Source organism: Lissotriton vulgaris, chromosome 5, assembly GCF_964263255.1.
Source record: "Lissotriton vulgaris chromosome 5, aLisVul1.2, whole genome shotgun sequence".
Taxonomy (NCBI): Eukaryota; Metazoa; Chordata; class Amphibia; order Caudata; family Salamandridae; genus Lissotriton; species Lissotriton vulgaris.
In genome coordinates, this window is record NC_141693.1 from 1929276829 (window position 1) to 1929290807 (window position 13979).

The following is a 13979-nucleotide window of genomic DNA, read 5'->3' on the forward strand; positions in this document are numbered from 1 at the left end:
GTGGGGGTAGTCACTATGGACTGAACCTGGTAGAGAAGAGCAGACACCGACTGAACCAAGGAAGGGGAAAATAACCCACCAGCTGATCTGGGGAGTGAGCACCAACTGACTAAACCATGGGGGAGCACCCACCGACTGAAGCAGGGAAGGAGGCACCCACTGGCTGAGATGGGGAGAGGAGCACGCACAGACTAAATTGGGAAAAGTGAAAACCCACTGACTGAACGAAGGGTTTGAGCACCTCACCGACTAATGCAAGGAGGGGCACACAGTGCCTAAACCTGGACGAGGATGCGCCTGCGGAGTGAATCAGGGTCGGAGTACACCCACCCACTGACTGAATCAGAGAGGGGGACACCCACTGACTGTAACAGATAGGGAGAGCACTCACTGACTGGCAGTGAAGAGCATCCTTCGACTAAACCAGGAAAAGGAAGAAAAAGTATCTGACTAAGGGAGAGGGAGCACGCCCGACTGGAAAAGGTGGAAGGGAAAGCACCCACGAGCTAAACCAGGATGGAGAAGCACAAAGGCCACCTGGGTGGGTGTGGGTACCTCTCGTGGACAGACCATGGAAGTGTACTCAATGGATGAACCAGGGATGAGGAGCGCAGACACACGTCTCAGACACAAGGCATGCTGCAAATACATGGCTCAGACATCAGGGATGAGTGGAAGCCCTCTAATTAGAGGCCTGGTAATGGCCACCCGGCAGGTAGATGAGGTGGAGGACACCAGCCTGGTCAAAAGGTCACCCACAGGCGTAAGGGTCAAGGAGGAATCCCACCACTAGCAGCAGGCCATGCACACTAGCCACACATCAGTAACAGATCAGATAGACTAGAAACATAGCTCACGCTCAGATGTTGCCTACGACTTCTGTATCTAGCAGCACAGCCGCACACTGGCATGAAATTCTCCTTCACACGCTTTCCTCTCCATCCACTCGTACACCAATAATACAGCCAGCACAGCAGGATTAGTAGACCGCAGACAATAGTTAAAGACTCTCCACACAGACTCTAGAAACCACACACCACCCAGGGGAAACCCACCACACTTGCTCTAAACTAGCAAGAAGTGAGGAAACCTGCGGAAGTAACCAGTGCTGTTTTACAGTTTATACAAGGAGATGATGGACGGAGCGCTGAAACTTTTCAGACACTCACCCCCCGTCACAGATCTGGGTTGAATCCATCATCGTTCTTTAGCTCACGTCGCTACTCCAGTTCAGACCCAGCCATCTGCAGATCAGTCTTGACCCTGTTCCTTATGGGAACAATCCAGCCTGAATTGGGTGAGTGTCGGAAAAGTTCCAGTGCTCCGTCCATCATCTCCTTGTGTTTGTGTTGTACAGTTTGTGGCGCTTGCACCTCGATGACGCTACTTTCTCTTAGTTCTTTCTTGGTGTTGTGGCTCGTGTGTGTTCCTGAATGAAATCTGTTATAGCTCAAAGATATTGAAACCATCTTTACAGTTACCAGAATGTCTAAAACCTAAGTCCTAGAAACATCAGCCTATACTCTGTTTCTACCTCAGCTATATTCACTCAACAGAATCTGTCACACAAGAGGGATGGTTACAAACAGGCTCTAGAGGATCCTCACTTATTCATCGTGGTGTGATACCTGGATTATCAACCTTGAAGCTAACTTGTGCACTAAATGAAGAGTACTGAGGCTTCCCAGAACAGCTGCGGTACTGAGCACACAGCACTTCTATAAATCATCTCCCATCCATCAAACTTTTCACTTTGTTCATTACCCATCTCTTCCCACATGCATAAATCTCAACCACCTCCTCTTAACAGGACACTCTTTGAGCAGCCAGAATTTCTCTTTGTATCTCTACTGATTGCCTAAAAAACAAACACAGCCTATCTCTTCCCTGGTATTCCAAAACATAAGCATTCAAGTTACCATTCAGCGCCATGGCTGGCATGACCAGCGACATCTTGGGTCTGGACGTCTTGTTGTGGCTGATGGCTGGAAGCAGGAGGTGATCCTGGAAATCAAAAAAAATGCGCAGGTTAACCACAAGGTACAAGGGGTGAGCAAGACTGTCAGATATCGTTTGGAGGTGGGAGAACAGGCGCTACTGAGCACAGCTTATGGTTTTTTGCCATTGGTGTACTAGTATGGCTCAGCAAACTAGTTCAAGTACTCCCTTTATGCGATTAACTTTCAGGGTAGTAAGGGTGAGCAGTCAAAGGCTTCTCAGGGAGGTAGTATAGGGGGGCCAGGTTCAAAACTCAGACTAAGTACTCAATCAAACAGTGAACACAATTAATCAGTGTCCAGTCCTGGGTTGTCTTTTAAAAACAAAGAAAGTACTTTGTTATAACAAACAGAATACGATACAATTAGACAGGAAGTGCAACTACACGGTTAATAATCTCACCCATGGGCTGTAGTCAAGCATTACACTATATAACTATACAACTCTACATCTTCTCCCAATATCTATGGTGACTTCCTAGCAATTCGCTCTTAGGCAGCATTAGACAGATATCCACGTCCACGGAGTCATTCCCACATCTGCAAATGTAGATCAGGTCTTACTTTTTTAAGCACAAAGTGTTCACAGTGGCAAAAGTAACTTTCTACTGCAGGATTTTCTTAGTGCTTTCCGTTTTTTTAGGTCAAGCTTCGCATTACATGGTCAGCGGAGATGCGGTTTAGCTGGCGCTAGATAATGCGATCATCAGACCTGCACTGTCGGCATCTGGTTTGGCAATTGTTCAACCAGGCCAGTTACCTCACTTGGGCCACAGAGGGGTGAGCCTGGAATGCCACATTGACAAGTGCTTGTCTTCAGCAGTTCCACCCTCTGGGCTGGGGCAGATCTTCCACTTTAGCTGCAATGACATGTTCTAAGGAGAAATGTGCCATACAGTGGCTTTGGCGGCACCATTCCTTCCAGAACACTGCAAAGGTACTGGGCAGCATGCTGTTTTTGTCTTCTTTATTCTTTATTCAATTCACCACATGAACCATTTTCTCGGACCTCAGGCGACTCTCAAGGCTCAGATCATTACCAGCATTGCTCAGAGTTGGCAGTCATCTTCTTTGGGGGTTCTCCACACTCCAGGAACTTAGCTGGGCTTCTCCTCCTGGACAGTCTGTCCTACAAGGCCAGGCTCCCACCTTCCCTCTCTGAGCAGGCAGGAACCTTGGCACTGGGCAGACCACTAGCTTCTCTACCAAGTTCCAGAGACTTCAGGTGATGTCCCTGCAACTTTGGGAGACTGACTATCTGTAGTTACCAGCCCTGGTCTCAGAGCAGCTCTTCAAATACAGAATACTCCCAGTTTCTTGATTATGAAGAACTTAGAAGTGGAAAAATCTTTTATACTAATTTTCCAAACTGGTGATGTGGATACACGGTCCAAAGTTCTGGTACCAGTTCAGGGTAATTGCCTTTTATTTATTTTGAACATATTTTTACTTGAGTTTTCAAAATCAAACCAGTATTAGTTACAACTTGCGCTATTGAGTACACTTCCGCACATTAATAAAGTCTCCAACCTCCCAGGAACAGCCCCCTGCACCACCCCCCCCCCCAATCATATCATCCCATTGCAAGCTGCTCTTGCTGTGAGCGCACTGCCATAATTTCTTTAAATCTGTAGTTCATTGTCCATCTGAATCAACCCCCTATAGGAGTTTCAGCTGTTCACAAGTTTCCCCCATTTTCGGGGGCAATCTCTGCCTTCGTAGACCACTTTTTCAGCTAACATGCACCAGTCCATATCTCGCTGCCAGGTCTTGAGGTCCGGGTGTAGTCCAGCACCCTAGGCTTTTGCAATATTTCTTTTTCCAACTTTCACACCCAGTGACATCAATATCTGCTGTGACCTGGTTACATCACGTCTCCCTCCATATACTGAAGAAACATAATTTTGCAAAGCTCGTCAGTCCCCCCTCCCACCATCTGTGTCAGACATGCCACAATTTTGAAGAGTCCAGCTTGCCCGCAACCTCACAAACATGGATCCAAAAAAGTTCTACCCATCCTAAACAGGGCCGCTGGGGAGCAGTAGGAGTGGTGGAGAATTTGTACTTTTATCAGTCTGAACCCCGATTTTATGGATACCTCTCAAGGAAGCCTCTTCCCATTCCCTGTCCTCGAGGCCCCCCACATCTTTCTCCGATCTCTCCCTTAGTTGCCGCAGGGTGTCAGGGGTGTGGTTTAAAAGGTTTCGATTTGTCAGGGACATGGCTTTCTTGGGCAAGGGTGTCCCAAGAATCTGTCCTCGGGTAGGGGGAAGGGGGTGATGCTAGCTCTGTGCCTTTCGGCAGCACAGCCCTCAACGCATGTCTCAACCGCAGGTAGTGATAGGTGTCAGAGGTCGTCAGTTGATACTCTCTCATCAAGTATGGAAGGGGGGGGAGGGGAGTACATCCTTCGGACCTACACGTCTTCCACTGTAGAGATACCAATTAAATCCCATTTGGCAAAGCCCGCCAGGTTCCTCTGGGCCCCCAAAACCTCTGTGTCACAGAGTTGGGTACTCTGCGCTAGTCTGTTTCTTCACCCCAAATATGTTGTCTCTCCTTTCCAGAGTTTGACCACTGTAGGGGTAGGTAGTTCAGCTAATTTTTACCCACCGTACAGGGCCTGTAAGTACCCGCTGCCTCCCATCACATGCCTATCCATTTGAAGTGCTGGTTCGGCCTACTGCATACAGGCACTGACTATTTAATTGTGCCACCCAGGAATACTATTGAATATCTGAGAGAGCAATCCCTCCATTGTACCAGCCTCTCATTTGTTTGGGCAGGGCAATCCGTGCTGGCCCTCCGTTCCCAAATATTATCGGCCTTCCATACGATAGCCTTAAAATATTCTTCGGGAAACTCAAGAAGCACAGCAATGACATCATTTTAAATAAATCCGCTCTACCCAGGTAGGGAGAGCGGCAGTGTTCACCAGTGCCTCACAGATTCCCTTTCAAATGTTATTTTCTGGCTGTAGTATAGATACAGACGCCTTGCAAGATGGGTCTCACAGCCATATAGTGATGATGCTGGTTCCAAGCAGGAGAAAAAAATACACATGGACACAATGAAGTGTGAAGTGTCTGCACCGGGGTTTCATGAGCCTTCTTAAAGTATTAAACTAAAACAGAAAAAAAGAGCAGGCCCTGCCTAGAAACCTCTCCACCTTTAATAACAGAATCTGCTGACTTACCCCTTCTCCATTACCACCCTTCAAATGGCAGCACCCAGGAAGGATTAATAAGCACCCCCTTTCTGAAAGGTCTTCATAGAATATCTAAGGGAATTCCGTAATCCAGTCTCTCTCACATCAGTGTCTGGGTCTCCACCCCTCACCCAAAGGAAGGAAGGCAATGCACTTTCATTGCCTGGCAAAGCTGTGCCCACCCTCCATCTTTTACCATCTTAAAACGGGTCATCCAAAATCAGTTTTCATTGGTCCTGGCAACACGTCAACTGAGTTTTGCTTTCATGTATGTGCCACACATGCACACTCGATATGCACATGTAAAGTCAGTGAAAGGGTCTGGGCATCACTCTGAAGTGGAACTTTTATCTGGTGGGGCCAGACACAGACACAGAAAAAAGGTTTGTTCAGAACTTTTAATTTGCAAACTCGGAACGCTGCCACCACAGCTTCATGTGGAACAACCCAGGACATGGACTGTAGTCCCATGTTGACAACAAAAGACACTCTTTCTGTGCCTCTCTAAGACTGAGATACAGCTCTGGGCTGTGGGATTACCATGGACAAGCTAGATTGCATGTTCCAAGGTACCAGTTTCACATTGTACTTGCGATCACTCAGATTAGGCGTGCCCACCTGTAAACCATGCCAGCGACATTCCTCCAAACAGGGAGAGACAGTTAAACACTTGGCAATAAGGGGAAAGAAGCACCATTACTATGCACATACTGTGGGAAACAAGCTTCATGGTATGACCATGATCAATTGGGTCAAGTATTTGAGACAATGTCTTACAACAATGGTAAAGCCCTGCTGCAGAGTTTTGGTTTGGAATGGCAGTATGACACTAGTTAATACAGATCATAGGATGCTTGAATGGGACAGAACATCACTCATTGTAAGCAGATCAGTCCCACTGCAACCCATCCGCACATTCTGTGGTGGATAGTGCACCATTGCTAAGTTCGACAAATGGACTATCGTGCATTTCAAGTCATGAAACCACAGTATGGCCAAACGTAAATGGCAAGGTCTGCACATGAATATACTCAGTAACACAGAGTGCGCACCGAAAACATGGAACTCTGGAGGTAGACACCAGCTGTTCCTAAAGGCTCCAGCCGAGCTACAGTCCCAGCAAGAATGACTTTTTCTCTTAATTCACATACTTTGCACTCAACCACATTTTATTTCATCCACTTTTATGAACTCTAAATATATGGCTACAAATAAACCCAACTCATTTTGTTTGGAATGGCAGATTAATTTACGAACCTCTTCCTACTTGGGCAGCTGAATTACCACAGACAAGCCTAATGGAAGATGGCATATTGATACAGTGACTGTTCTATTAAAAAAAAGAAACTGCTTATCTGCAACCCTCTCCAAAGGCTTCATAGCCATGGCCTGAACATAAGCATGAGCCTAAAAACAGGATGATTGCATCAAGCTGGGTTTGAATGCACCACAGTTGCTCCATGTAGAATCTAGAATTAAATGTGAAACATGGTGTATTATTTGTTAGGCCTTCTACACTAAATGTTCTTCCCACCTTTAAAAGCTGGCACCCCTCAGTACCCCCACCAGGATTATTTGCTCAGTGAATCACCAATACCCCCAATCCCCCCTTCAATCCACTGCACCCCTAAGCCAGTAACTGGGAGTTCAACGATTTAATCCCTGGAATGTTATGTTAATTCCACTTGTAACGCACACGGATACTCATGAGTGTCCCGGCGCGAAGCCCGAGGGGGACAAGAGGAAATTAACCAACAAAGAGATGAGTCTTAAGTTTCTTTTTAAAGATGACAGAGTTCTGAGTCGACCGTAAGAAGAGGGGGAGGGCATTCCAGGCTAGACTGGCCTTCACTGCAAGGGAGCTGCCCCCCATCATCTGCAGCCTGAATCGAGGCACCCGGGCAAAACATTGAGTAGCAGAACGAAGGGCACGAGCCGGGTGGTAAAAGGAAAAACGCTTCTGGAGATAGAGGGGACCAAGACCATGAAGGGCACGATGGGCCAGAACTAAAGATTTAAAATCGGACTCTCTCTGCAACAGGAAGCCAATGAAGAAAACGTAATTGAGAGGTCACACTAGTCCCAGCAGAGAGGCCCAATAGCAATCTAGCGGCCGTATTCTCTACTACCTGAAGTTTTTTAAGCAGGTAGCCAGGGGACCCGACAAAGTGAGCATTGGCATAATCCAAGCGGGAAAGGATCAGGGCGCAGGTGACAGTTTCTCTAGCCGCTTGGGGAAGAAGGTCCGCTGAGTCTTGAGGAGACCAAAGCTACAGCCTGCCAGTTTCTAAATGTGGGAGGAAAAGGAGAAACTCTTGTCAAACCAAACTCCCAGGTTTTTAGCAGGCTGTCCTGACACCGAGGGGAGCGGGGAGTCAGAGGCCACAGCTGTTCGCGAAAATCAGCGGGAAAGCTGCCAAATAATAAGATCTCAGATTTTTGTTCATTACAATTCAGCTGAGCATCAGCTAGCCATTTAAAGATGGAAACTAGGCACTGTTGGGCTGCTGCAACCGAGCTGGAGGTCTTATCCCAGGTGAACAGCAGCTGTGTATCGTCAGCATAGGCCATCACCTTAGCTCCAAGCTCCTCTATCAGATGTAAGAGAGCCGTAACATAAATGTTAAAGAGAAGCGGGCTAAGGGAAGAGCCCTGAGGTACTCCAGTGGTAAACAACTGAGGAGAAGAAGAGACGGGGGAGCCAAATCTGCTCGACTCGCTCTTCCAGAAAGGACCTAAGCCAGCCCCGAACTGCTCCACATACCCGAATCTCAGCCAGACGGGCCAAGAGAAGGGCATGAGGCACCGTATGGGAACGCAGCCGAGAGGTCATGCAAGATTAATGTTGCCCTCCCGCCTGCGTCCCGACACTCCCGAATAGCCTCAACCACCTCCACCAAGACAGTCTCAGTACTGTGAGAGGTGCGAGAGGAATGCATCGAAACCCCCATTTAAGAGCTGAAACAAAGCACCATAAATGCAGGCACCTCCTCAAATCCAAATTAGCTTCTTTGACTTGCAATCAAAGAATGATAGACTAGATCACTTCACATTCTGGTGGAGTCCAATGACCACTACCTACTTTTAGACTTTATGTCTTGATATGTGCTTTCTCTACATTCTGCATTCCTATGCTAGTGGGAGTAAAGTCTTCTGCATTGTTTGTAGACCCTGTGCTAATCAGCCCTTTTAAGTTCTATGCACATTACACAAGCCTTTCAAGAGAGTGGCTACTGTCCTCTCTAGCTAGACTGACAATGGTGGGAGAAGAACTGCTATTCATGTGGCCGTTCCTCCTGTACCCCTTATGTGAGGTGACTCCCTACAAGTCCCCTCCATATAAATGTCCTTGCAGTCCCCATCTAAGCAAGTTAAATGCTGGCTCCTTCGACCAGAACATCATACCATTTCAGAGGCTCGACAGTCTAGGATATTCAATGTCCCAGCCTACAAGTGACACCAATAACACAGAGGAAAGAAACTGCCACCACATCACTACTCTTCTCTATCTCCAGACTATCTTTACCAATTGCGTGTTGTCCCAGCTACAACCAGCTGCCGGCTCGCTGCAGCACTAAGCACAATAAAATTTGAACCCAGAAGTGCTTCCATCGCCTTCAGTCATCTGGACAGGTCAGCAGAATTAGTCCCTGGTCCTTCCAGTGCTAGAAGTTACCACTTATCTACAGTTTAGCCAGGCTGTGAATTCGGACTTCACACTCTGGCTGCGTTCCTGTCCTATTAGCTGGAGGAGCTGTAGCCTTACTCTTGCTAATGGGTATGCTTCTTAAACAACTGTTTTTTTTATTTTAAACCTCGGAGGACTTCTGGTACAGCATACTCATAAATTGTCAAAAAAATTGGTTGCAATGAAGAGAGAAGGGGTAGGGAGAGTTAGGATAAGGCACCGTAATAGGGCATAAAATATTGTAAGCCTAAACTCATTGCAGCAAGACGTCAATTTATGAGAAATTGTTTTTGTACATGAAGTCTATTCTCTCAATTTTGCTACTTTGTTATGCAGGTTTTACTCCTGTCCCGTTAAATAATGTATCACCTTAAACACTATCCTCACAAAAGGCTTTCCAAATGCACTACTCTTTCAATCGACGCAGGCTTAATAGCTTTGCGGTCATAGTTGTGTCTAGTGTTGTTGTGTTACATTAAAAGAGCACATTCTTCTCTCACTTGGGATGACTTGACTCTACAACACCAGCCCCAGCCAATAATGAAACCCACTCCAGAGGACAACTTTACCCTTCGGAAGGAGACCACATAGAAGGTGTCTTCTCGCCGGTCGATGGCATCCATGAAGTCATGATATGTCTGCTCTGGCCGATGGTAGACCTGCAGCTGGCTGGTTGGTACCCTGAAATGAGAGGTACATTAAACAGCCTGCAGGACAATGAGTCAAGAGCAAGGCAGGAATCTCAACCTTTCATGTGTAAGCATCAAGGCACCAAGATGAACTCAAAGCAAATGTTACAAAAGTGACAGGTGTAAGGTGTTCAGATCTGAACGATAACATCAATTGACCAAATCCTTGACCCTATGTAGACAATAATGGTCTTTCAATCTAGCTGGGTTTTGTTTGGTTTCCAATGACTTCTATGGAAGGAATGAAATGTTTGGATGATTTTTCCAAGTGAGATGGCTCCTTGTTAAGATAATGTTTCACTCTTTTCTACCTATAAAGCCCTGCTCCCCATTGGCATGCTTCACTTTGGAAATACAACAGGTGTCAAATTGTGGTCTGAAAATATCCAGGCATCGGATCAGGTCTCTGCATTGAATACACCCTTGCTATCTCATATGGCCGGGTACAGCACTCATTAAGAACAATGGCGGGGCTGCGCATTCTCCGGAGAAGCAGAGACACGACTTGTGTGCATGAGTGGTGATGCCGCCACATATGGAAACCACCAGCAATTGGGGCTGCGAAGAGCATCCTGGCTAACCTACTCTCGCCTGGGCCTCAACCTCCAGAGCGTTTCCCTTGTGCTTCTGTCCTATACTATCCTAATCCAGCTATCTGCATTTGTAAGACACGTGTTGGGTGGCAGCTCACACCTAAAGCTACAGCTCTAGAGTGAAATCAGACCAACCTCAAAGTAAGGCCACAAGTCTATCAACCTTTGCTTGGTGTAAATGCCAGTACCTACCTCACCATTTGAACCCGGATATTCACCCTTCACCTTTGTGCTTTTGATTCTTCTTCTGTGAGGTGGATTCCAGAGAGAGGGGAGGCAGAGTGTGTGAGTCTGTGTAAGAAGTAAGCACTGCTGCTGTATGATATGGCAGTAGCAGTTGTGAGTAAGATCGCTTGGTTTGCTGTGATGTGAGGAAAGCTTGCACTGCTACTGCCTGTTCTGTACCTGTTTAGGGTGTGAGGCAAGCTTTCACTGCACATGTATGGGCTATACCTTTTACATGTGTGTGCGAGGGAGCTTGGATTGCTTGATCCATGCTCTGCATGTTCTGTGTATTCCGAGTAGTGGTTGCATTTCCGGCAGCTGTCATGTTGTAATTCTGTGCCCGACAAGAACCTCTGTGCTGTACTACATACCCTTTGTGTGGGTGCATGCATGTGCATGGGAGTTTCAGAAAGCATGTAGTGCCAACACCTGTACTGTATCAATTCTTTAAATGAGGGAAGCTTGTAATACATCTGCCTGTACTTTAACCCTTTCGCTGCGGCGGCTATTCCGCCGCAGCGCTAAGTGGGCGGGGCGGCCGCATGCTTGTGACAGAACCGCTCCGTCACCAGCCGCGGTTGAGCTGTGCTGGTGATGGAGCGGTTCCGCCATGACCCGCCCCGCTCATTAAAACTGCCGCGCAGGCGCGAAATCAGCGCCGCGCAGGCGCGGCGGCCGGGCCATGACGGAACCGCTCCGTCATCAGCACAGCCCAACCGTAGCTGATGACGGAGCGGTTCCATCATCAGCAGGGGAGGGGTTAATGTGAATGGAACGGTTATATGAGGAAGGTTTCCATTGCTGCTGCCTTGTCAAGTATTTATTCTGTGTGTGAGGAAAGCTTGCAGTATACTGCCCTTGTTGTGCCTTTTCTTTGTCCAATAAAAGCTTGCATTTCTGCTGTCAATAGTCGTATCTGCTTTTTGTATGGCTAGGAAACTTGTTTGTGATGTACTATCCAGCCTGCATCAAGAGGTTTGCACTCTTGCGACATGCACTTTGTTCTGGGCATGAAGGAACCTTTCACAGCTGCTGTGAGCACTGTACCTAGTGTGAGTATGCTAGTGAAGCTTGAGAAAACCTTTTGTCTATGCCAAATCCAGCCCTATCACGTTTGCCAATGCTGATATGAATATGCAATGGTTCCACTGTATGCTGCTAAGCTGAGTGAAACAGAGGTATCTACGTTCGTTAGGAGGTAGGCTGAGCCACAACCTGGTCCATGGCCGCTGTGATTCCAGTGTTGCAAGGACTGGAAAAGCCACTCTTACTGCACAGCTTGGAGAGTGAGCAGGGAGGATTGTTTTCCAAGTGGATTCTTGCAGTCGTTGGGGGCGGTTATTGGTAAATGGGAAGGATGAGGGCAGAGGTTAAGGTTGGCCAAGGCCCATCATGGCACCAATGAGACCCCAAGCTTACCTTTCATGGTGCCTGAAAGGGTGCGCGGGGACGTAACGAGAAAGGTTCAGTAATTTCTTCTGCAGCAGCTGCTTCTGAAATGAGAAAGGGACAGTTCATTACTGAGGGAAGGGTAAGTTATGGTGCACAAATAGGTACTCTCCAAAGGGCACATTAGGACCCCTTCACAATGATGTCAATGGTGCAGTCATTGAAGTCCCCTGAGGCAGGGACAGGTTGAGGGGGGACAGGATGTAAAAAATCCCCTCAGCCCCTTTCTGCTGATTTTTTAAAATCCTGGAATCACTAGCCCCTACTCTTAAGGGCCTCTCTGTATAAGGAAGCTGACCTTACCCTGATTTGGGAGTACCAGGAATTAAAGCCTTCTCGGCAGAGGACTGTAGAGCAGCGGCTAGCCCAGGGCACCTTCACAACACACAGTACCACATGTGCATTTCCGCAGTGTGTTGTAAGGACAGTTGTAGCACCAAAATCCATAGTTGGTGCCAACTGTTCCACTTTACCATTTTGGTCATGTTAATTTTTCCACACATGGCTTCCTGATACAATGTGACTGGTAGCAACTAACCTAAGGGATCACCTGAAGACCAATGTAAGAGCACCCCACAGCAGAGCCCTGGTGCTTCGTTAGGAGAGACAGCCTAGAAAGGGTTTGCCTGAAACCTGTCCTCAGTGCAGTATCCTCTCTCGACCCTCATATGTACAGGCCTCTTGCTATCTCAAGAGAGATAGTTTTGGGAGTTTGGCTGTACCAAAGGGTAGAATCGAGTATTCTCTACCAAGGTAAGTGGAGACCACTTTTTTCGGACTGAGTGTGCAACTGTGCCCTTAGAAAGGTTTGTCTGTTTCACCACAATATAGATGCCCCCGTCTTCCATTTTTACACCTCCTACATTCCACATCTTTACTTCCTAGAGGAATGCAGACAATCTCCTATCGAGGAAGCCCTCTGAATAAGTGCAGACAGAAGTTGGCAAAAGCTGCCCTGTTTCAGCAGGATACAAATCCATCTATGGGGTTATTTCTGTTGTGTCTGGCTTAGGGGTGGAATACACACAAATACAACCCAAGCCATCCTTTGAAACACATTGCAAAGAAATGGATGCTCACAATGATGCCCTTTAAAGGCTACCGGTGCTTAAAACTTGAAGCAAACCAGTTTATTCGATTAGCAGTGGCCCCTGCCACACTGTCCAAGGTGTGAATATAATCTTGAACCACGCTCAAGAAATGTGAAGAGTTGCACCAAGCCTGGTCGGCCCTACTTGAGCTTTGTGATCACCGAAGCTGCCCCTCTTCTGAGCCTGAAGAATATCTGCACATAACCTTATCTGCACATAGCCTGTGGTACAAGGTCCCCCTCCTAGCTAATGAATAGCCAATGAAGAGCCCAGAGCTCTCAGGAGCCCCCCAGAGTCCTTCTCACCAAAGACACAGAGGAAAGCTGCCTCGCAGTATCAAACTGCTGCTGAGCAGATTCCAAAGTCAACCCATTCTCCAGTATCACTACTGCTCCATAGAGCATCACTACTGCTCCATAGATAAAGCAGGGATTATCATAATCCATTCCCTGCTTTACCGCCCTGGGAAGGTCTGCTGGCTGGAACGTACTGCCCCCCGCCAGCCACTAGCCCATGTGAGTGTGTGAAGAGCATCCCCTAGCCACACTTGAGCCCCCACTGATGCTGCTGGATTGTGCAGGCAGATGCTACCTTCTCAGCGCCATCTCTTCGGCTCTAGCCTGTATGCAGTAGGTACAGTGGAACATGGAAGGAGCCTGCCACCACCCTTTAGGCCACTCCGCCACAAGTCAAACACTGGCACAGGCCATACACTGCCACAGGTCATACACTGCCACAAGTTCAACTTGGAAAAAGAAAGTGACGTCACAGGTCCTGCACTATTTAGGCATCAATGATGTACTTAGTGAGTGATCAGACACAAAAGGGGCCAGCACACTGCAGGCTGGGCAGTTTGAGGGAGGGAAGAAAAGCAGCATCATCAAGACAGAAATGCAAGGAGGTAATGATGCACAAGGAAAGCTAGAGATGCACATCAACCTGCACTGAGCAGAGGCTGGTGATAGACAGAGCAGAAATAGGCTACAACATGGAGTGAGCAGTGAATCCCCTTCCCCAACAGATGGATTCTTAGCCATGC

General features: G+C 47.5%; 1 protein-coding gene across 1 annotated transcript in view; it reads right to left on the reverse strand.

The window, feature by feature from the left end:
- ATF6B (activating transcription factor 6 beta) overlaps positions 1 to 13979 on the reverse strand; it is a 309902-nt gene that overhangs the window by 31191 nt on the left and 264732 nt on the right. The window contains exons 13-15 of the mRNA XM_086924544.1: positions 11820 to 11893; positions 9463 to 9574; positions 1920 to 2004 (exon numbers count right to left, since the gene is read on the reverse strand). Of these exons, the coding sequence (XP_086780670.1) occupies positions 1920 to 2004; positions 9463 to 9574; positions 11820 to 11893 (271 nt within the window). The remainder of the gene's footprint in view (positions 1 to 1919; positions 2005 to 9462; positions 9575 to 11819; positions 11894 to 13979) is intronic.